This window comes from Bos indicus, chromosome 2 (genome assembly GCF_029378745.1).
Source record: "Bos indicus isolate NIAB-ARS_2022 breed Sahiwal x Tharparkar chromosome 2, NIAB-ARS_B.indTharparkar_mat_pri_1.0, whole genome shotgun sequence".
Lineage (NCBI taxonomy): Eukaryota > Metazoa > Chordata > Mammalia > Artiodactyla > Bovidae > Bos > Bos indicus.
In genome coordinates this window covers 6,441,948-6,466,432 of record NC_091761.1, presented here as the reverse complement: position 1 = coordinate 6,466,432, position 24,485 = coordinate 6,441,948, and the positions used below count along the sequence as shown (strand labels likewise).

Here is a 24,485-nt window from a genome sequence, read left to right as displayed (position 1 = left end):
CTGAGGGCGGTGCGCTCCGTGTCTGCCCCGCCCCGCGCGCGCGGTGGGTGAGTCGGGACTCAGCGAGGCCGGGCCTGGGCTCCCGTCCGAACGCTGGCCGGTCCGCTAGTGGATTGTAATTGCCCACTTCGCGCGAGCAAGCAGGTAGTGTCGTGTGGCCAACGGGCATTCATTGTTACATTGTCGTAGGCTCGAGAGCGTCCTCCTTTGACCTCGTCCTGGTCTGGCGCGAGTACAGGGGGCCGGCAGGGGCGCCCCTCCCCCTCTCCACGCGCGGAGCGGGAAGCGGGCGCAGCGGCGCTAGCGGGCGCGCACACGCGGGTAGCGGCCTCCCACCAGCTGCGGGCCTCCTTGGTGTCTGAGCTTTCTTGACTAAACGGTGTCTCAGCCCACTCCTCAGATCCTTTTGAGTGCAGGTCTTAAAGTTTGCCAGGCAGAATTTTACCTCCGGACAGCCATAATTCAGCCTGGCTTTGAGTGTGAGGGTAGGTATCATAATATTGTATGTAGTAGCATCATGCAAGTGGGGCAAGCAAACTTTAAGGTTGACTATGATTTTTACTTATGTCATTCTGGATCTCTCTACACGCAGAAGACGGGTACTTGTTTGCTGAGGAAATAATGGGTTCCAAGAGTTTATTTATTTTGCCGCTCCCCGTGGGTTGCAGGGAGGCTTGTGGAGACCTTGGTTCCCAACGAGGGATTGAACCCGGGCCTTGGTAGCGAAGTGAAATCCTAACCACTGGACCGCCTGGTGGTCTCTGATCTTATTCAAGATAAGAGAGGAAAAAAATCAGATTATTTGTAGTTATCTTTGAAGTTGAATTTTATTACTTTGGCAATACACAGAGTTTATTTGTAATGCTGAAATAACTTTAAGTGGGCATTTCAAAATTGGTGTAAGAGAAGGTGGACTATATATATGCGTGGTTGCTCAGTTGTCAAGTCATGTCCAACCTTCTGTGACCCCGTGGACTGTAACCTGCCAGGCTCCTCTGTCCGTGGCGTTTTCCAGGCAATACTGGAGTGGGTTGCCATTTCATTTTCCAGAGCATCTTCCCTAGCCAGGAATTGAACCCTCATCTCCTGTGTCTCTTGCTTTGGCCTGCAGATTCTTTACCACTGAGCTATGTGGGAAACCCTATATACATATGGGTTTATTATATGTATGTATAATAGCATTTCTATTGGCCCTATGAAACCAGTTGTTTTTTTCCTTTTAATTATTTCATTTATTCTCCCTAAAGTTTATCTATGACTTCTCTGATCTTTGCTTCTTTTTTAGATACATTGTTATGCTTAATTGATTTTCCTGATTATCAGCCCTCTTTTGGGAATGCTTGATTTACCCCTCAGCAAATATGGAAGACTGATTTCTGGCATTCTTAGACAATCTGTGCTGTGATTCGTAAGCCTGATATCCCTTTTCAAAAGATTCCGATTGGTACACATCGGTGCTTGTTCCAAAAGTTATGTTGCTGCTGCTAAGTCACTTCAGTCGTGTCCGACTCTGCGTGACCCCATAGACGGCAGCCCACCAGGCTCCCCCCTCCCTGGGATTCTCCAGGCAAGAACACTGGAATGGGTTGCCATTTCCTTCTCCAATGCATGAAAGTGAAAAGAGAAAGTGAAGTCGCTCAGTCATGTCCGACTCTTAGCGACCCCATGGACTGCAGCCTACCAGGCTCCTCCATCCGTGGGATTTTCCAGGCAAGAGTACTGGAGTGGAGTGCCATTGCCTGGGATATAAAATTAATATACAATCTCTGTTCTCAAAGAGCTTTCAGTCGGGAAGGGACAGAAATAGAATACTTAGAATAATCTGTGATGAGTTTGGGGTTAGAAATAAGGGAAAAGTGCTCTCGGAGTACAGAGGAAGGAGGGTATAATTTGTTGGGGCAAGGATTGGAGCTGATAAGAAAGGCTTCCTGGAGGAGGTTGTACTTGAACTAAATCTAGAAGTATAGTTAGAAGTCATTAGTAGAGAAAGGGAACCTTATGTTCTGAGGAAGGAATCAGGGCTGCTACATTAAGAGAGACGAATGGTATATAGTGTGACTGGTCTAGTGTGTTATTTGGAGAAGAGTAGGTTGAGATTAGAGAGATAGAGGTCCAATTGTTAAGGAGTTTGGATTTAACCTAATAGTTGAAAATCTTTATAAAATTTTAAGTAGGATAGCAACATGATTAAATTATATAAAGAACAGTGTAGGTGGTTGAGATCCCAGGAAAATCTCAATTACCTGGTTATGGCAGTAGTTCAGGGGAAAATTGTTAAGAGGCTGAACAGAGGTAGTACCATAGCTTTAGACAGGAAAGAACTGGTTTGAGAGAGATTTAAACAGTAGGATAGATAGGACTGGGTGGCAGGATGTAGAGGGTGAGGAGAACTTCAGGGATGACTCAAGGTTTCTAATTTTGCTTTGTGAGAATGGATGAACATAGCCTTTGGAGTCAAGCATGCCAAGATATGCAGGTGTGCCTCTGTCACTTAATAGCTGTGTGATCTTGGAACAAGTTATCAAGCTCTTAAATCTTGTTTGTGATAGAGGAATGACAGTATACATAAACTTGTGAGGATTAATTTTGTATGTATTAATATATAAAGTAGCTTATGTAAGCTTTTTTTTTATTATCAAATAAATTCAAGAAGAAGGTTAGAGAAAGATCTGAGATCCCCTTGGGTCATGTTAAGTTTAGGGTGCCTCCCTGTCATCTAAATGATGATATTTAGAAAGTAGTTGGAAATAAGGCCCTGGATTCTAGAAAAAAAGCCTGGTTAGGAGGTACAAGTGGTGTGTAGGGGATAATATGGAGGCCAATTAGAATACATAAAGGAAGGGAGGTCACTCTTCCTAATGTTTACCTTTGCAAGAGGTAAGTGCTGATAAAATTATTTTTTGTGTCCCGCTTTATTAATTTGTGAAGTACTCTGATTACTCTTTTGTTGCATCCGGAAATAATAATTCCCTGCATTCAGACATTGTTCAGATAAAGACACAGGTGTGTTAAGTGAGCCAAGTTCTTTCAGAATGTAGGGTGAGCAAAGGGTCATTCGTGGCTCAGTGATCATAAAGGACCAGGTTATAAATGATACTGAAATTGGGTCTAGAATGGTAGATAGTTTTGCATTAGGAGACTGTGAAGGTGCAAATAGGGTGGTTGCTGGCAAACCAAGATTGACATTTTTGACTGCTGTCAGTAAGAACAATGTGCTAATAAGATACATAACAAAGTTAAGTGGGAGATGTGAAGGGGGAATAAGAAGAGAAGTTCTCTTTTATAAATACCTATTTTGAGGTATCAGTGATGCTGATTGTAAGAAGTGCTTGTCTTGAGAGAGATCACTGTTGGGATGTAGATTTAGATGTGATTCTATACCTGAAGCTTTGGGTTTTAAGGTAGATAAGAAGAGTGTGGAGGGATTATGGAATGCCCATTTTCTGGGAGGAGAGTGAGGAAAATATGAAGAGATTCAAGAGGTATAGGTAGATGATATAATTCTTGAGAATTAAACAGTATCATCGATGTCACATGCTTCAGGGATGTCAAGGAACATGAGTTCTGAGAAAGGGGTTTGATGACGTAAGAGCTCATTGGTGAGCTTGAGAACAGAATCCTATCAGTGGTTGTATACCCTGTTTTGCAAGGTTTTAGAAGTGAGTCTGTGATAGAGAATTGGTGACAGTGAATATAGGTTACTTATTTAAGTTTGGCTTCATAAAGAAAGAAGATAATCATAGAGGTAATAGGGTTGAGGGAAGAATTTTTGGTTTGTTTTTGCTTTCAAGGCCAGAATGACTAGAGGTGTGGTGGGACTGAAGAAACTAGGTGAAATTGTTAGCTTAGAAGAAAGAGACATTAGTCTGAGACTGAGGGAAGAAGAGTGTGTAAACATTTTAAAAAACCAAAGAACACTGTGGTGAGAAGGTAAAGTGTGTGAAAATAGAGATCATGCTGTGGTCTGCCTTGATCTCAGTAGGTAGAAGAGGAGGAAGGTTGGGGTGAATTTAGGGATTGGGGAGCAGGAAATAGATTTTGAAAGAGAAGTTAGAATTAGATGAAGATGATGAGATGAATAAAAAGATTCTGCAGAAAGGGAAGGTTGAGGTGAGGCTAAGTTAATACCCCAAAAGTGTTTTTCTTACATCCTTGAGACTTTCAAACTGAGGAAGCAGACTTCTTAAACCCAAGCCTCATCTGATTTCAAGCTGTGGATTAGCTCCTGTTGGGGTAGTTAGAGGTCTGCTGCGTGTGTTTAGGTAGGGGTGGGGGTGGGATTCATTTATTAGTTTGGAGGAATTCAATTTAGTCCAAAGATCCTGGGATCTTTTAGCATGTATATGCCAAGCACTATAATAAGTTGTATGAAAGTGAAAGTCGCACAGTCGTGTCCTACTTTTGCGATTCCATGGACTGTAGCCTGCCAACACTTAGGTCCATGGAATTCTTCAGGCAACAGTACTGGAATGGGTTGCCATTTCCTTCTCTAGGGGATCTTCCTGACCCAAGGATCAAACCGGGGTCTCCTGCATTGCAGGCAGATTTTTTACCAAGTGAGCCACTAGGGAAGCCCAATGAGTTATATACCTTATTTTTTTTTACTTCGCAGGAGGAGAAGGGGACGACAGGGTTGGATGGCATCACCAACTCAATGGATATGAGTTTGAGTAAACTCTGGGAGTTGGTGATGGACAGGGAGGCCTGGCGTGCTGCAGACCATGGGGTCGCAAAGAGTCGGACATGACTGAGCAACTGAACTGAACTGACTTCTCACCACAGCCATATGATACCATTATTATCTCTAGTTTGTAGATTAGATGATTAAATTTTAGAGTTTAATTTTCTCAACATTTATATAATTATTAGTGTAAAGGCTAAGCTAGAACCAAAGCAGTGTGATTTCAGAACTTGATCTTGTAATCACTACTCTCACCAGGACTGTGCAATAGAACACTAATACAAGCCATATATGGGCTTCCTGGTAGCTCAACTGGTAGAGTTGACCTGCAATGCAGGAGACCCCGGTTCGATTCCTGTGTCAGGAAGATCCCCTGGAGAAGGGATAGGCCACCCATTCCAGTATTCATGGGCTTCTCTGGTGTGGCTCAGATGGTAAGGAATCCACCTGCAGTGTGGGAGACCTGGGTTCAATCCCTGGGTTGGAAAGATCACCTGGAGGGGAGGACATGGCAACCCACTCCAGTATTCTTGCCTGGAGAATCACCATGGTCAGAGGAGCCTGGGGGGCTACAGTCCATGGGATTGCGTATATGTATGCACACGCACTTTTAAATTTTATGGTAAGTCACATTAAAAGGGGAAAAAATTAAGGGAAATTAATTTTAAAAAATATTATATATAATCCAGTATATTCAGAATATCATTTAATTTTAATCAATGTAAAAAATTAAATTTATTTACGTATTTTATACCAAGTTTGACATCCAGAGTGCATTAGCACATCGCAATTGGAGTAGCCCTGTTTCATGTGTGAGCCGTCACAGTGGCTGGTGATGACCGTGTGTGTGCTAGTTGCTAATAGTACCATGTAGTTCTGTACCTTTAGACCTGAGGCCAGTCTGAAGCATTAATTTGTGTGACTGTTATGGCAATGGAGCAGCTGACCGTGTGCTGTTTTCCTGACTGACTGGGAAGGCCTCCCGCCCAGTGAGAGCCACAAAGAAACACTGAAAGGTGGTTGTTGACAGCTACTCTCCTAAGACTGGGCTACCCCCAAATTACATACATAGTGTAATTAGAAGTTAATTGTTAGAAAAAGATTTTCAGTGTTTCTGTATATAATGATCATGGTAATGAGAATACTGTATATTTTATATGGCTTTATCATTTACATAACATTTTGTGTGTATTTTCTTATATGATTCTCACAACAGACTAGTGAGGGATTATCCTCATTTATACAAGTAATAAGTTGATTTTGCAGAGGGATTTAAGTAATGGCACTCCAGGGACAGAAAATGAAGAGGAACTAAAAAGCCTCTTGATGAGGGTGAAATAGAGGAATGAAAAAGCTGACTTAAAACTCAACATTCAAAAAACTAAGACCATGGCATCTGGTCCCATCACTTCATGGCAAATAGAAGGGGAAAATGTGGAAGCAGTGACAGATTTTCTTTTCTTGGGCTCCAAAATCACTGCAGATGGTGACTGCAGCCATGAAATTAAAAGATGCTTGCTTCTTGGAAGGAAAACAATGACAAACCTAGACAGCATATTAAAAATCAGATACATCACAGGTCCATATAGTCAAAGCTGTGGTTTTTCCAGAAGTCACATACAGATGTGAGATTTGGACCATAAAGAAAGCTGAATGCTGAAGAATTGATGCTTTTGAGCTGTGGTGTTGGAGAAGACTCTTGAGAGTCCCTTGGACTGCAAGGAGATCAAACCAGTCAATCCTAAAGGAAATCCACCCTTTAGAATATTCATTGGAAGGGCTGATGCTGAAGCTCCAGTACTTTGGGCACCTGATGCGGAGAGCCTACTCATTGAAAAGACGCTGATGCTGGTAAAGATTGAGGGCAGGAGACAAAGAGGGTGGCAGAGAATGAGGTGGTTGGGTGGCATCACTGACTCAATGGATATGAGTTCCAGCAAGCTCTGGGAGGTATGAAGGACGGGGAAGCCTGGGGCACTGCAGTCCATGAAGTCACAAAGAGTTGGATACATCTTAGCGACTGAACAACAGCATACAAGTGATAAGTTGATTTTACAGAGGGATTTAAGTAAACTTCAGTTTATGTGACTAAAGATGAACACCCAAACCTGTTTTTTTAGACTCTGGTCTGGCGTATTTCTCCATCGTGCTAATCAGCTTTGCCTTGTGCAAAGCAAAATGTAGTTATGAATTGTGAACAGTTAACACCATTCAGAAGTCAGTATATTGACTGCTTCCCAGAAATGCATCTCTCAAAATTCTGTGTAATCTTAGTGGCTATATTCCATTTCTTGCTCAATTACTTATTCTTAAACTTTATGTCACTCTGCTTGTTTACATCTAAGTTGCCTGAGAAAGAATCCTAAACAGAAACCTTTTAATTTTGTTTGTCTTTGGTATCGTTGTTTTGTTTGGACCTAGATTCCATAGGATCCATACCATCATGTGTGCATGTAACAAGTCGTGGTAAATTAAGGGTGTACTTTGGGTTCTCCCCTCCCCCGTTTTATTGTCAGATAAAATCATAACTCTACAGGAACTTGTATGTTGTCAAGCTAGTATTTTTTAATTTATTGAAATGTTTTCTGAAGTTAGGCATTAAAGTAGATGCAAACCCCTCTCCCTGCAGATTTTGTATATATGACTTCCATAGGAGGTTTTTTGTTTCTTTGCAAAAGTTTCATGACAAAGAGTTTCATGGCTTAAACAATTACTGGTAGAGAGATTCGGATGTACAAGTTGGATCGGCAGGTAAAGGACCTTGAATGCCAGCACATGGATTTGAGCTTTATCTTATTTTGGCTTTGGGGAGCCACACGATTAGAAAGATGTTGTAGGCTGAGTAGTGTACAGGATGGTAATCTGATGTGATATGTCGGAGATGTGACTAGTTTAGATTAAGGGTAATTCTATAGTCTAAATTTCCTAACCCTAAAAGAGCTCAGTAATTAAAAGAGATAATTGTAATTCATTGAAATGTATCAATGACTAATGATGTTCAAGAGCCGCTGCCATTAAGGCACATGACTGACATTATCTGCTTATCAGTTGACAGCACCATCTGGTCATTCCTAGCCAGGCAGGTCATATATTACACTTATTGCACAATTGTTCTTACCATTCTTCAATTAGTAACTAGTGTGACTTAACAAATAATATATCTGTGCCTTAGACTTAACAATATGCAGATGATAATGGCATTGATTTTAAAGGATATTCATAAGAAATAAGCAATTTAATACTGTACGTGCTTAACAGTAGAGCCGGACATACAATGAGACTCGTAACCAAACTGCTATCAGTTCTGTTAGGAATGTTTAACAATTTTTATTTTTACATCTCATGGTTTATTTTCTAGCTACTGTGCTGAAAGCTAGAATGAAACAGTTGTCTGCAGCAACAGTTCGCCTGCTTTCAAGCTCTCAAGTAATCACTTCCGTGGTCAGTGTTGTAAAAGAGCTCATTGAAAACTCCTTGGATGCCCGTGCCACAAGCATAGATGTTAAACTGGTGAGTGTTCTTGAGATGCTGCCAACTACCTTTAAAACAAAAAGGAGTTGGACAGATGTTTTCTCCTTACAACTATTACCTTTTTTTCCTTTATATACCAGTAAATTATTTTTAGAACATTAAATCTTTTGTCTTATTTAAGAGTAAATCCTTAAAAATGCATTTTAGTTTAAATCAATATACAGTAACACTAAAGGAAGTCATAAAGGAAAACTTACTCTTGAGGACTCTTTCACATAAATGAACTTAATTTGTCCATATTTTCTGCTATTACTTACCCTTGGTTATATGTGCTTATTTGCTTTATATATTCTCATTTGTATTTTGTTTTTTCTACTTAATTCTCTTTCAGAACTTTGTTGTTTCATAGTTTTCACATTTTTAAATTTAAGTGCTACATATTAAATCATTTGAGTTAATATGACTTATGACACTTACTATGATTTATTGCAATGAGTCTGAACCTCTACCACCTCTATTATAAATTACTAGCTCATGGAGGTAAGGTCTATATTTTTTTGTGTTGTCTATACCTGTTCAGTATCTGGTACATAAATGGTAAATAAATTTGTTTGAGTGAATGTAAGAATGCATTTTTTTTGTAATCTCCTGATCATCAGATATTTATATTATTTCTGGTATTATGGCATTAGCAAGAATACTGATATGAATATCTTTGTAGGAAAAAGACCTTCCCTTTTCATATACATGTACATATATTATATATATGTTATCCCTTTTTATCCTTATAAAAACTATAAATTAGCTACCACTACCCATTTTACAAATAACTAAGGTTCTAAGAACTTTCCCAAAGTCATGTAAGTATGGTAGTAAGTAGTAGAGCTGAGATTATATTCCAGATCTTTATGACTCTAAAACCTTTCAAGATTTTTCGTCAATGCTAGTGGTTCTCACAACACTTGGGTGCATCAGTAATTTTAGTGAGTTTGTTAAAACAGCTATTGGGCCCTAGAATTTCATATTCTAGGTAGGGCCCCAAATTTGTGTTTCTAAAAAGTTTCTGGTTGATAATGAGAAGCATTGTTCTATCCTATGTCAAACTTGTACTTTGATTTTAAATGATACAGTAAAAGCTTTATAAATATGAAAAAATTAAAATGAAAGACAATTCCTTTTTCTTAAACATTTTATACAGTTCAGTCTGATTAGAATACAGTTGATAATACTTAAATAGGATTAGATAATTATAACTGACAAATTTAACATAAGAATCTTAAGCAGGCAAACATAAATCTTATTCTGAAAGGTCTTGGAAGAAAAATATAGTTTTAAACAATAATTTTACAGAGCCAACAGAAGTCCTCTTTAAAAAGGAAATTAGAGTACACATTTTTACATGGTTATATATTTAAGTCTCTTGACATTTATCAGTTTCTGGTTTGTAGAATTTTAAAACAGCTCTTTTGCTCTATATAATAAGATCTGTTTTATTATAGTTTCATATAGTAATAATTGTCCTGAGTATGAATATTTTCATAATTAGTAAATTAAATGTGTTGACATTATTTCAGACATTTAAACAGATGTTTGTATTATTTTACTCAGGTCCCTTGAGTTTTTACTTGTATTTAAAGACTGGCATTTCTATAGTTAATTATTTTTCTATAAAACAAAGTAGACAAGCTATCTCCAGAATCATAATGTTAGATTAAGGGAGAGATAAGAAACTAAATCTTAGGTGACTCTCCCCAGCACCTTGTATTTCTAATTTATCTAAAAAAGAATGATAGAGTATCATATAATTTTAGGTTATTAAAAAGGTACTGTAGTATTTTTAAATAACAGTCATTATAATTGTAGGAAGATTTTTTTTTCCCTATATAACTTGCATTTATGGCCATACACATAAAACTCTGTGAAGTAAAGCTTATGATAGAAGTTTGCTACCAAATTTAAAATGGGTACTCATAGAAAGTGTGATGACCATAGGAATTTATGCTTTGTATTTGCAATATATGCATATTTTTAGTATTAAATTACCCATATTAAGCTATGGTTTGTTTTTCCTCCTCCATTTTCAAATTAAAAACTCACTGAAATTGCTAATTAGGTGTATTTTCTGAGCGGTCTGTTAGGTGACTATTTGCAGAAAGAAATTCAGAAAGTCATAATTAACAGATTTTTATTTATTTATGACTACAATAAGTAGTTCAAGAGAGAAAGTAGTAAAAATCAGATTGAATGTTGATAATTGCTGGGCTCTTGGTGGGTAGAACTGGGTGTTGTTTTGATGGTGATGGTGTTCTGTTTTATTTGGGAGATTATATATACACGAAGCACCCTTCGGCCTTGTCATGGTGAAGGGACTTGGGTAACTCAGTGAAGCTATGAGCCATGCCATGCAGGACCACCCCGGACAGATGGATGATAGGCAGAGTACTTCATGCAAAATGCTGAGCTGGATGACTCACAAGCGGGAATCAAGATTGCTGGGAGAAATACCAGCAACCTCAGATATGTAGATGATACCACTCTAATGCAGAAAGTGAAGAGAAACAGAAGGACCTCTTGATGGGGGTGAAAGAGGAAAATGAAAAAGCTGGCTTGAAACTCAGCATTCAGAAAACTAAGATCTTGGCATCCGGTCCCATCACTTCATGGCAAATAGAAGGGGGAAAAAGTAGAAGCAGTGACAGATTTTCTTTGCTTGGGCTCCAAAATCACTGCAGATGGTGACTGCAGCCATGAAATTAAAAGACACTTGCTCTTTGGAAGAAATGTTGTGACACACCTAGACAGTATATTAAAAAACGGAGACATCACTTTGCCAACAAATGTCCATATAGTCAAGGCTTTGGTTTTTCCAGTGGTCATTTGTGGATGTGAGTTGGACCATAAAGAAGACTGAGTGCTGAATCATTGATGATTTTGAAGTGTGGTGTTGGAGAAGACTCTTCAGAGTCCCTGGGACTGCAAGGAAATCAAACCAGTCAATCCTGAAGGAAATCATCCCTGAGTATTCATCGGAAGGACTGATGCTGAAGCTCTAGTTCTTTGATTACCTGATGGGAAGAACCATGTCATTGGAAAAGGTCCTGATGCTGGGAAAGATTGAGGGCAGGAGGAGAAGGGAGCAGCAGAGGATGAGATGGTTAGATAGCATCACCAATTCAGTAGATGTGAATTTGAGCAAACTCCAGGAGATAGAGGACAACAGAGAGCCTGGTAGCTGCAGTCCGTGAGGTTGCAAAGAGTTGGATACGACTTAGTGACTGAACAACTGCAACAATATATTAAAAGTTCTATATAACTTTGGAGAATATTTCTGGGGAAGTTTAAACATAAATTTAAATGTAAATACCTATTATATGGAAACAATTCAAGGGAACCATGAAGATCATACTGGTATTATTTTACACTGAATCTGAGTCCAAGGAAAACAAGGAACTTGCCCATTGTACCATAAGTAGGAATTGGTAGAGTTAAGAATTTAAACTCTTTAACTTCCTTAATGTTAAGTTTACATGCTCTGCTGTGCTGTGCTTAGTTGCTCAGTCATGTCCAACTCTTTGCAACCCCATGGGCTGTAGCCCGCCAGGCTCCATGACCATGGTAATTCTCCAGGCAAGAATACTGGAGTGGGTTGCCATGCCCTCCTCCAGGGGATCATCCCAACCCAGGGATTGACCCCCGGTCTCCCGCATTGCAGCTGGATTCTTTATCATCTGAGCCACTAGGAAAGCACAAGAATAATGGAGCGAGTAGCCTATCCTTTCTCTGGGGTTTCTTACTGACTCAGGAATCGAACCACAGTCTCCTGCATTGCAGGCAGATTCTTTACCAACTGAGCTACCAGGGAAGTCCTAAGTTTCCATAAGAGACAGATAAATAACAAAACTGTTTCATTTGTGTTACCTTCTGTCTAAATGTGATAATAGTTTATTGTCTTTATATACTAAAAGTATTGTTGAACTTTTCATAGGAAAACTATGGATTTGATAAAATTGAGGTGCGAGACAATGGTGAAGGTATCAAGGCTATTGATGCACCTGTAATGGCAGTAAAGTACTACACCTCCAAAATAAGTAGTCACGAAGACCTTGAAAATTTGACAACGTATGGTTTTCGTGGAGAAGCCTTGGGGTCAATTTGTTGTATAGCCGAGGTAAGGTAATTTGTATTGATCATTTTAGCAGTTTCATAATAACATGGTATTAGAATTAAGAGAAAACTCACCCAGAATTTGGCAGTTTTTTTTTTAACTGTGTAAAATACATGTAACATTTACCATCTTATTGTGTAAAATAGACATCAAATCTACCAGTTTAGTCATTTTTAAGTTTACAGTTCTGTGACGTTAAATGCATTGGCTCTGTTGTGTAGGCATCACCACTGTCCATCTCTGGGACTTTTTCATCATCCCAAACTGAAGCTGTACCCATTAAACAATAAGCCCCTATTCTCCTTTCCTCTGTCCACTGGTCACCAATATTCTACTTTCTGTCTCTATGAGTTTGACTGTTTAGGTGTGTCTTATACTTGGAATCATACAATATTTATCTTTTGTGTCTGGTTTATTTCACTTAGCATAATGTCTTTAAGGTTCATACATGTTATAATGTGTATTAGAATTTCATTCTCGTTAAGGGTGAATGATACTCCATTGTATGTATAAACCATATTTTATTTATTCATTCATCTATCAAGAGACATTTGGGTTGTTTCCAGTGTTTGACTCTTGTGAAGATTGGTGTACAAATGTCTGAGCCCTTGCTTTCACTTTTTTGGGTATATACCCTGAAGTGGAATCGCTGGGTCAAATGGTTCAGTAATCCCCCCTTATCCCTGGTTTTGCTTTCTGTGGTTTCAGTTACCGCAGTCAACCACTGTCAGAAAATATTAAGTGGAAAAATTCCAGGAATAATTCATAAGTTGTGTGCCATTCTGAGTAGCATGATGAAATATGGTATGGTTCTGCTCTGTCCTGCCTAGGATGTGAATTGTCTGTCTTACGTATCCACACTGCACACAGTACAGCCTTTTAGTCGCTTTCTAGCTGGGTGAGTTATCAGGTCTGTCAAGGTATCATGGTGCTTGTTTTCAAAGGAGCCCTTATTTTACTTAATAATGGCCCCAAAGTACAAGAGTAGTGATGCCAGCAATTCAGATATTCTCTTACTGTGCCTGATTTATTAATTGAACTTTATCTTAGATATGTGTATTTAGAAAAAAACATAGTGTATGTAAGGTTTGATACTATCTGCAGTTTCAGGCCTCCACTGGGGATTTAGCAACATGTCTCCTGTGGGTAAGGGGGACTACTGTAATTAATTTTTTGAGGAATGGCAAAGAGTGTTTTTCAGTGGTAATATATATGTATGTATGTGTATATATATATATATATGAGAGGGAAAAAATGGTTTGATCATCTAATGGCTTGGAAAAGTATTAAAGTTATACAGGTAACTATAAGCATTTCTCAGAGCCTTTACTGTACTAAAGTGCATTGTGAATCTCTGAGGTTGGTGGTTTACAATAGGGACATTTCCTGCACACTTGGCTATGAAACCCATTTATTGAGATAGCTATCACTGTTAATTCTGTTCTGCTGTGGAACACACTCTGGAAATACTACGCTGGTCAACACTGATAATTGGACTGTGCTCTAGTGATATGTAGAGAAGCAAATGGCAACTCACTCCAGTATTCTTGCCTGGAGAGTCCCATGGACAGAGGAGCCTGGTGGGCTACAGTCCATGGGGGTCACAAGGAGTCAGACACAACTGAGCAAACACTCAGTCACTCACTAGAGATGTGCAATGGCTTGGGCTAAACCCTAGTTAGAATTTTCCTTTCCTGACTGCTGGATGTTTTCAGTGTATATAAACCCTTCATTCAGTTGATGTCTGACCCACCGCGTTGCATAGTATCAATTCTGTGTCACTGCCTCTTCCCTAGATCTCACAACTGGTTTTTGGCAAAGCCCATCTGGAACCTTATCTTGAGAGAGTCAGTTCCTAGGCAGGTTAATAAGGAGTCTAGGGGTTCCCAAGGAGAGAGGGATCTGGAATTCTCAAGGAGGAAGAAAGGACAAACTTTTTTTCTTTCTCCATATTCCTTAGGATTATATAACAATAATGTATCTTGCCTAAGGATAGTCTCTGGATTAAACCTTCTGTTATCTTAAAATGTAAATTATGGGAGTAGGTCTGATGAGGTCTTTACAACCTCCAGACATTCTTTGGATGCATTGGAAAGTATATAACTTCATTGTTAACACTAGCAAGCGGGTACTCTTTCTGCCGCCTTCTGATGCCTATGTCAGAAGCTTTCTCTATCTCCTTTATACTTTAATAAAACTTTATTACACAAAAGCTCTGAGCGATCAAGCCTCGTCTCTGGCCCCGGATTGAATTCTTCTCCTCTGGGGGCCAAGAATCCCGGAGTCTTCGTGTGATTCAATAACAACCTTTCAATCTCTCCATCTCCATGTATATCAGTTGTGTTTGATCACTAGTTGCTTTGTGCTGTACTGCTCTCTTCTGTGTTCGGGTTTGTTTTACAGTGTGATTGTGTGCCAAGGTGACTGTTTTACATGGTAATTGTGAGGGTCTCCTTAGCTACCTGCTTTTGCCTGGTGGCCATGTATCCTTTCATTTGTGCTGACTGCTGTTTGGGTGAGCATGCTCAGGTGCAGTGAAATGATGGGACTTGTCTCAGAAAAGTGGCAAAGATATGAGATATTGCTGCTTTCATTGTCTATTTAGTGAACTAGTCTCCCCAACAGTGACCCCTTCTCCAGGCTTCTCCGTCTTCCCTCAGCCCTTCCCTTAGAGTGTTTGCATAAAGTAGGTTTTCTCCACTTTTGGTGGAAAGGTCCCATCTAGGTATTCACTCTTTAACTTCAGGGCTCTGTAAGCTGATGCCTAAGAAAGAAAAAAAAATTGTGGGTTGTGGAGGACAGGAGTTTAAAGGGTGAAGTTATGCTGTTCTAGCTCAGAGGACCTTGCTTATTAGAATCCAGATGTTCAGACATCACTAAAGGAGAAAAGACCTTGTCATTCCTTAAGTGTATACTGTGTAAAAATCTTTATCCAAAATCTTGCACACCCTGTGCTTTCTCTATCTTTCTCAGCACTTGTTTTATTTAGAGTTTGCTGAGTCTCCACAATTTACTGGCCATTGCCCAATTTTATCACCGTAGACTGTACGTTGGAATCTATAGTCCTGAAATCTTGTAGAAAGAGTCTTTTTTTTTTTTTTTTAATTGGGGTGTGATTTGTACCAGAGAGGCTTTGAAGCTCCCAGTACTAAATACTGCTGTTTGAGTTCTCAGGGCTGTTTTAAAAATTGTATTATTTACTTGAGAGTAAAGTATTTGATTTTCTAACTGTGTTGTCCAAATTTGGCAAATAGTTGTTAAGCTTTATTTTGACAGGTATTGTTAAATAATATATTGTTCAGCCTTTTTGTATTTTCTATAAGATGTGTATATTGGCCTTTCAGAACTGAAGTTGGTCATTATCAACTTTGTCTGCTAGGTGGCAGTACTATACTTAGTCTTTTAAAATACACTGTACATAAGTCATAATTTATCCAAATCTTCACTGTAGTTACAATTTTTGATGGCAGTTTGGCAAGTCTTTATCCAGTGGTACTCAGCATTGTTTTTTCATTTGATTACTTAAGCCCACTTAGTATCCAAATTTATCGTTTGATCTCTTGATTCATTTTTGAAGTATTTGAATGTCTTGAGTATAAATACTTAAAATAATTTTGTTCATCAAAATTACAAAAGGAGTAGAAGAATTGTCAAATTATCACAGTGATAGAAAACTATAAGCTTTAAAACATTATGTTCAATTTACATATTTTAGAGTCCAAAGTTTATCTTAGAAAATATTCCAGTATTTTATGGAATATTGTTAAGTCTTATAAGTCTTTGGGAAAATTACAAATAGATGTGTGTGCGTGTGTGTGTCAATTTTTATGTATGTATACTTCAGATCAAGATTTAGACCATTATCAGCACCCCTGAAGGCCTCTCTCATTCCTGCTTCCAGCTAGTATGCCTCAAAAGGTAGTGGCTCTTCTGATCTGTATCACAGAGATTAGTCATACCTGTACTTGAACTTGATCTAAATGGACTCTTACAGTATATACTCTTTGGTCACAAATGTTTTGATGATTTAGATTCTTTCTGATACAGAGGTTTCCGGTATTAGTAGTGGACCCTTACCCACCGTATACAGGGCAACCTTGTAAAGGCCCTGTTCTGATTCAGAAACAACTCTGCCATGCTGTTTCTGCTCCAGAGTGCCCCCTGGGGCCTGCCAAGGCCTGCTGTGACTGTGGCACAGCCCCACTTCTCTTTCTGTCTTGCCCCCACAAATGATCGTCTCTGGAGCACTCCCCAGTGCTAGTCTCCATCTTAGTCTTTTATGGTTTAGTCTCCCTATATTTTTGATAAGAAAATGAGGTTTTCTGAAGCCAAATGCCAGGTTTTCTTTTCTTTTTTAAAAATTTATTTTAATTGGAAGCTAATTACTTCACAATATTGTAGTGGTTTTTGCCATACCTTGACATGAATCAGCCATGGGTGTACATGTGTTCCCCATCCTGAACCCCCCTCCCACCTCTCTCCCCATCCCATCCCTCAGGGTTATCCCAGTGCACCAGCCCTGAGCACCCTGTCTCATGCATCGAACCTGGACTGGCGATCTATTTCACATATGATAATATACATGTTTCAACGCTACCCTCTCAAATCATCCCACCCTCACCTTCTCCCACAGAGTCCAAAAGTCTGTTCTTTACATCTGTGTCTCTTCTGCTGTCTCACATATAGGGTCATCGTTACCATCTTTCTAAATTCCACATATGTGCGTTAGTATACTGTAATGGTGTTTTTCTTTCTGACTTACTTTACTCTGTATAATAGGCTCCAGTTTCATTCACTTCACTAGAACTGATTCAAATGCATTCTTTTTAATAATGCCAGGTTTTCTTAACCCAACTTCAAAACAGTCTAGTAATAATTCAGTTAAAGTTTATTTATCTACTGTATGTGAGTGGTTTAGTTCAGAGGAACTGTGCACAGTGAAGTAAATGGAATATGAAAATTGTGATCTCTTTAGAGACACATAATGTATCCATGGCAAAGCCAAAAATTCATTTATAATTTCACACCTCTCAGTACTGGTTTTTCCACAGTACCTCATGCTGCTTTCTTACTAGCATGATTAAAAAGGTATTAGTAAGTTTAAAAATGCCTCATATTAAAATAATGAATATACTCAGGTCCATAGTGCTCAATAGAGATTTTATCAAGGAGTAGTCAAGTTGAAATGTATATCAGAGGCTTCTGAATACTATTTCAGAAACATAGTAATATATAGTTCTTAAAGTCAATTATATTTTAAAATTAAAACATTATTTAGGAAGACAAACTAATGAGTGCTTTTCTGGGGAAAAATATTACTTTTTAAACAATACACTTCACCATTCAGAAAGAATTGAAATTGCAAGTATAGAAGTTACATGTTTATTTTAAAGGCTCCAGTTTATTTTGAAAATTTTTGGATAGAGATTGCGATTACATAATAAAAATTAGTGATTTGGTTATTCTATTGGCCAAACTAACTGATGTAGATAGATTTAAAGTCATACAGATGTAAATCATCTCTGACTAGGTAAATTGATAATAGATAATAGGGATATAGTTTTGTCACACAGCCATCACTCAAAACTCCAACTGTTTAAATTATCTTGTGTTAGATTATTTTAAAGTTAATCATAATTTTAGTTATAAAAAGAAAAATTAAATAGACTTTCAGCAAAATTGGCTGTCGAAATTTAAAATATATCTAAGTCTGTTTTTTTAATTTATGCATTTTAAAAGAATAAGCAGTTTTCCTAATTTTTCAGTTATAAAATGACTTCCAATCAGTCCAAAACAGTAAAAAATAAATTTTTATAACAGAGTGGTATTTAAAACTGGAATTACCTGTTTCCATAATCTGATGAATGTATCAGTGACTGAAACAAAGTGATTCATGTTTTTTTTTTTTAATTATATCATTAAGTATAACATCTCTTGAAATTTATTATTGTTGTGGAACAGTAATTTTGGAATATTCATCAGTCTTCAGTGTTACATTCCTGGTACGTATTACTAAACATACTAACTAAAATGAGCTGCTGCTACTGCTGCTAAGTCGCTTCAGTCGTGTCCGACTCTTAGCGACCCCATGGACTGCAGCCCACCAGGCTCCTCCATCCATGGGATTTTCCAGGCAAGAGTACTGGCGTGGGGTGCCATTGCCTTCTCCGAGATGGAAGTTGGGATGCCCTTATTTGTGGTCCCACAGAGCTGTGGAAGAAGAGAGGGAAGCCTCTAGCTTCGTTCTGATGTTTCCTGCTCCCTGTGACACAGTGCAGGATGCCTCCTGTGTCCCTGAGAGCCATTGTGGTAAGCCTTTAATTAGAATAGGCACAGAATTTTTTAAGCAGTTGGTATATCATGTTTCATAAATGCACCTTTCTCACTGATAATAAAACTGTGGAAAGGGGAAAAGCCAAGGCCAGGATCTCCCTGTTGCTAGTGTCCCACAGTGGAGTATTTGGGGGAAGTCATAACGTACAGCTGTAGGCAGACAGGCAGGCATACTCACACTGAGGAAGAAAAGACAGGTCAGTGATCCATGTGCGGTTCACATTTCAGCTGAATCATGAGGACCAATTACCTTACTTTTCAGATTTTGTTTTTGTGCCAAAGTAAAGTATTTGTCCAAAAGTCAGCAGAAGCAGAACAAAACCAAAAAACCTCCACAAAACTTTAATTATCTTAAATGAAATTTTGTCAGGAGAGGATTTTTTTTTCTCATGAATTTAAAGATATATACTAAGCTTTTAATTTACTTACTTTCTGAAACATTGAGAAAAATAGTACTTATCTAAAGCTTAAATGCTTTTATGCAATTTTAACTTTGTAATAGTATTATAATTTACTGAAATTCATTAACTAGATCAGAGAGTCAGTTTTTAACAATTGATAATTAATATAACCTCTAAGGACTTCTAAAACTTCTTTTAAAGTAAACTCATTTTAAAATTCTTTAAAATAAATTTATTTTTTCTCTTGAGAACACCACTGGAGTCATTCACTGCCACAATTCCTCAATGACTCTAGTCAGAAGCACCAGTAATAATTTGTAATATTAAAGATGCTTCTGATGGTGGAGTTATTACCAATTCAAATGTGCTAGCTGCTGCACAGCTAACAGCAGCTAACACATTCTGAACCTGTGCCTGGTCCAAAAAAAGGTTTCCTGTCCAGGACACAGGATCATATGATGAAATGAACTCTTGAAATACAATTCCTTCTTCTGAGGAACACACTGTGTTTTATGAATTTGTGAAACTGTGTGTGTGTGTTATCCTTCACTGTCTTTTGCAGGGAATTACAAAGGATTTCCTATCTAAATAAATTTCCATAGTACCATAAACAATTCAGTTTTTAAAATTTTAACACTGGAAGACGACATTATGTTCTTTTTTTTTTTTCTTTTTTTAAACTTCTTTAACATAAATGTTGCATTATGACCACTAAGGTTCTATTTTGCTTTTTAGCACTTCTGTTTATTCATCTAGGCTGGAGTTTGTTTACTATTCCCTAATGGTTTAAGGCTAAATCTGTAAAATGCTTTGAAGTAGTTAAAGCAAAAACCTGTGTAACCTTATAAAGTATTAGCATCATCTTCATCTTATCATCACCCTTCTCCTAAGATGATAGTGTAATCATTTATTCAGGACCATCTAGCAAGCCACTGGCAGAGTTAGCACTAGAACTCAGAGTTCCAGGGCTGCCTTTACTCAGTGACACCAGCTTACGTCAAGTGGCTAGCTCTTTGGAGAATAGAAGTAGAATTCAGTTGACCTTGGCATTTTGGAGCAGTGTTTGGTTAAATGTAGAATTATTTATAGAGGGACAATCATAAAGTGATTAAATTAGAAATAGGAAAGAAAATCTCTAGGAATTTCTGTACTCTTTGTTTTTAACAAACTTTACTAGAGGGAATCTGGAGAAGGCAATGGCACCCCACTCTTGCCTGGAAAATCCCATGGACGGAGGGCCTTGCGGGCTGTAGTCCATGGGGTCGCTAAGAGTTGGACACGACTGAGGGACTTCACTTCACTAGAGGGAATCACAATTAGACACTATAGAGTTGGGATGCAGCTGGGAAGATTGAGATTGGTTATCAGGAAAACTTTTTTAAAATACAACTTTTGAACCATGAAGTGTATTATTGGAAATAGAAGAATCACTGGAGAGTATACAGAGGCTCACAACTTTGTTTCAGGCACAACTTTTTTTTGGTAGCAAGATTGTTGTTGTTTATTTTATTTATCTGTTTTTAATTTTTGACTGCACTGGGTCTTCTTGGCTGTGAACAGGCTTTCTCTAGTCGTGACGAGTGGGTGCTCCTCTCTTACTGCAGTGCTCAGTTTTCTCATCGTGGTGGCTTCCGTTGTCGCAGAGCACCAGCTCTGGGGTGCATGGGCTTCAGTAGCTGCAGCTCACGGGCTTGAGAGCTCAGGCTCATAGTTGTGCTTCACGGTCTTAGTTGCCCCACAGCATGTGGAATCTTCCTGGACCAGGGATCAAACCCTGTATCCCCTGCATTGGCAGGTGAATTCCTAACCACTTGACCCCCAGGGAAGTCCTCGGGTACAACTTTTGCGGGGGTGGGGGAACATTTATGACAGAAATAGCAGCCTGCAGCAATGAGCCTCTAATAATGATTTTATGGACATCACCCTTGGAGAAAATCTAACAGACTCTGCTAGTATGCTAGTACTGTGAGCTAGAGAAGCCATATATTTATATGCCATATAAATATATATTGATATTGAATATATAAAAAAATATATTTATATGCCATGTATATATATATATATATATATATATATATATATATATACATACACATATATATTTGTGGTGACTGGTGTTGCCTTCGTGGCACCCACATGTTCCACAGAGCCATCTGGCCTACCATAAATCAGGGCATGGTTAGGACTTGGTGACAGAATCATCACATGTAGACCCAACTGGACCTAGGTGAATTCCAGTAGTGGTGCTGAATCTTTGTGGCTTCTTTCTAAATTATATAGATGTATTTTAAGATAGTCAGCTCTGCTTAGTCCAAGGATGACTGAGAAAGATTGCTCCCAATTTTGGGTGGTCATTGCTCACTCAAAATGTGAGAAGGCTTTTTTGAAACCACCCTGCTTTTTTGCCAGCATTCCCACTCACCAACTATGGTGTTTTCTCATAATGGAATGTTTTACCATTGTTATAGCATGTGTTCTTCTAGTAATCTCACAAAAGTTGGTAAGTAGAAAGCTGAGGGTGAGGATGGCTCAGAAGAGTTCAGACATTCTTAAATTTATATTTCTATGACTGTAATATCTTAGGAAATATTTTCATGCTGAATGGAATCCTTTTTTATATGTTTTAATTCTAGTTTTTTAAATAATAAAATGTTTCCATTTAAACAGTGAGTTTAAAGTTTGGGTTTAAGAAATATTGCTGATAAATCAACATATATGTTTGATTAATTGATTTTTATTCTTTTGAACCATTAACTTGAAATACAGAAGTGCAATTTTATACTCAACATAAAGGAAGGAGTGAATGGTCACTTTACAAAAGAATTTTTCACTTTGCCAGCAACTTTGTGGGAATTGTCCGTTGAAAAGCAAGCTTCCCTAATGCAATTGAAGTATTTGATTTTACAGATGTTAAGTCATTTAATACATACAGTACAAATAGCCATTCAAGTTTATTGATGTGTGTGTATGTTTTAAGGTAATATATTTGGAATAAAAATCAGTAATTTGCAACATGAAAAATGTAAGCTAGCCTATTGTTTATTAGTGTATCACTATGGAATATTTCAAAGAGAAGTGGTTGTAATAACTTACTAAGTCAAACTTTTTTCAGTTGAGAGAATATACATTTATTATTTTAAACCTCATTTTATAATGAGCCCACTGCAGTATATAAAATCATAATTTTATTTGAGTTTTTCTTATTCTAGGTTTCAATTACAACAAAGACAGCTGCTGATAACTTTAGTACCCAGTATGTTTTAGATGGTGGTGGTCACATAATTTCTCAAAAACCTTCACATCTTGGTCAAGGTAAGACAGAAGCTTTGTAGCATTCTTTGCTTTTCTTTCTTATTTTTTTTAAAAAATTGTTTTCTCTTTAAATTCAAAGGTATTGCTTTGTGTTTGATTCTCATAAAGTCTGGTTAACTTCTAATTGAACATTTAGCCTTATTCTAGCTGCTGACTTTTTTAAATACATATTCTCAAGAGGAACTGTGTGAAAGACTTTGAGCAACAACATGAATTGGTTATTCTATAAAAATTGTCAGAGCAGTTGTTTTACTTGGTCATTAGTGTCTTCTTTATATGAAGGATAATATATTTTTTGAAATGACTAAAATATTATTGATTTAGTAATCCATGGCAGTAAACATTATTGATTTAGTAATGTATGGCAGTTAACCATACTAAGCAAGATATTATTAAATAAATAATTAAAAAAATTTTTTTTTATGGAAAACTTCAAATATATGTACAAAAGGAATAAGTACCCATCTCTCGGTTTCAGTAATTATCAACTTATTGCTAATGTTTCACATATTATTTGAAGCAAATAAATACATTATACTTGCTATTTGTAGTTTAGTTCTTTAGTATTTTATACACTTACACAGTGTTAGTACATTTTAATTGACATCTTTTTAAGTCCCTCCCCTAAAGAATCCACCTGCCAATGGAGAAAACATGATTCAATCCCTGGTCCGAAAAGTTCCCCTGGAGGAGGAAATGGCAGCCCACTCCACTATTCTTGCCTGGAAATCCCATGGACAGAGGAGCCTGGCGGGCTACAGGCCATGGGTTTGCAAAAGAGTAAGACATGACTTAGGGACTGAACAGCTACCTATTTACATCTAGAGAAAAATGTCTCTTCAGGTGTGAGTTTCACATATCTACTTTAATCTTTTGCTATTAAATTCTGGTAATGGGATGTATAAAGTTGAGAGAATATTAAAGATACAGCCTGTTTAGAGTCATTCCCAAAAGAATTATGAGATCTGAAAAAGGACTTGCGTTGTTGAGTATTTTGTTAGTTGTCCTTCTGATTTGTGTTGTAAATTCATTTTTAAGTTTTTGGTCCCTCATTGTAATTTATCAAAGCACGGTATTTTTTTCTGTGGTTTCTTCCCTCCAATTTTAATGTTAAATTATTGGATGTATTTTTTCAAATGATTTCTTTCTTCATTGAAATTTATTTTCTTGTATCATAATACTGATACCAAATTTTCTCATTCTTTCTCTTATTTTATAAATCTTTATTTATACTTTTGATCATTAAAAATTAATATTTTTTCATCTACATAAAGGAAAGAGTTAATATGAACCCTTAAGAAAACACACTTTTCCCCCTCATTTATTTGGTAAATAAAAATGAGCTCAAGTCTAATAGCAGTTTAATTTGATGTATTATATTGTGCATGCTTTAATTAAAAGTAATAGATTGTGATTCTTTTCTTTTTTATGTGCTGAAAATAAAGACAAAGACAAGGCATTTTTTAATATGGTCCCTATCCAGAAATGCTCTTACCCCAGTTCTTAGGAGTTCAAGTTAAACCACTAGGAGATATTTGAGTGGCTATCCTGTGGAGGACTTTGAAGTAATCTAGTCACCTTATAAAACTTAAATGTATTTATTTTTATCTTAGTAGTAGCCAGTCTAATCTGGATGGCCAGTGCCTCTGCATCACTCATACTTCTCATGCTTTTCTATATTCATTTCCATGGGAACTATGAAATAACAGTCCTTAAATATGGAATCCTTCTGATCTTTGCCCATTTGCTGATTCATTTTTTTTCTTGGTGACCTAAGCCTTCTGTACTTCTAGTGAGACCATGTAGGCATATTAAGAAATTTCTCCAGTCAGTAAGTGAACCTTATTTTCTTAGCATATTCCTTTTATCTTAAGAAACTACTTACTTAGAAGGTCAGTGGTTGTGTCAGTAGTTAGTGTCTTTCATAACTCACTTCCCCCCACCAATTGCCTAGATAAACAACACAAAATCAAACCCCTAGTTTGTTGTTGCTCCAGGTAAGCGTATTATAGAAACCCACAAGCACTTTCGAAAGCCCTTCACACTTATATTGCCTTAGTGCTGATAGTTTCTGAGTGATTAAATCACAGACTCACATTTCACCACCAGCTGTCATTCAGCT

The 24,485-nt window shown here is 37.6% G+C and overlaps 1 protein-coding gene across 5 annotated transcripts in view; it reads left to right on the top strand.

Moving 5' to 3' along the window:
* PMS1 (PMS1 homolog 1, mismatch repair system component) overlaps positions 1 to 24,485 on the top strand; it is a 130,951-nt gene that overhangs the window by 20,425 nt on the left and 86,041 nt on the right. For 2 of the 5 annotated variants that reach the window (XR_011570449.1, XM_019969490.2), the window contains exons 2-4: positions 8,040 to 8,191; positions 12,138 to 12,320; positions 22,261 to 22,363. Coding sequence is in view for 4 of the 5 variants with exons in the window: in XM_019969490.2 (XP_019825049.1) it covers positions 8,040 to 8,191; positions 12,138 to 12,320; positions 22,261 to 22,363 (438 nt within the window). In the remaining variant the exon portion in view is untranslated. Of the gene's footprint in view, positions 1 to 21; positions 145 to 192; positions 486 to 5,409; positions 6,533 to 8,039; positions 8,192 to 12,137; positions 12,321 to 22,260; positions 22,364 to 24,485 lie in introns of those variants that run through there. The other 3 variants (XM_070802295.1, XM_070802301.1, XM_070802299.1) reach the window with 3 other exon arrangements.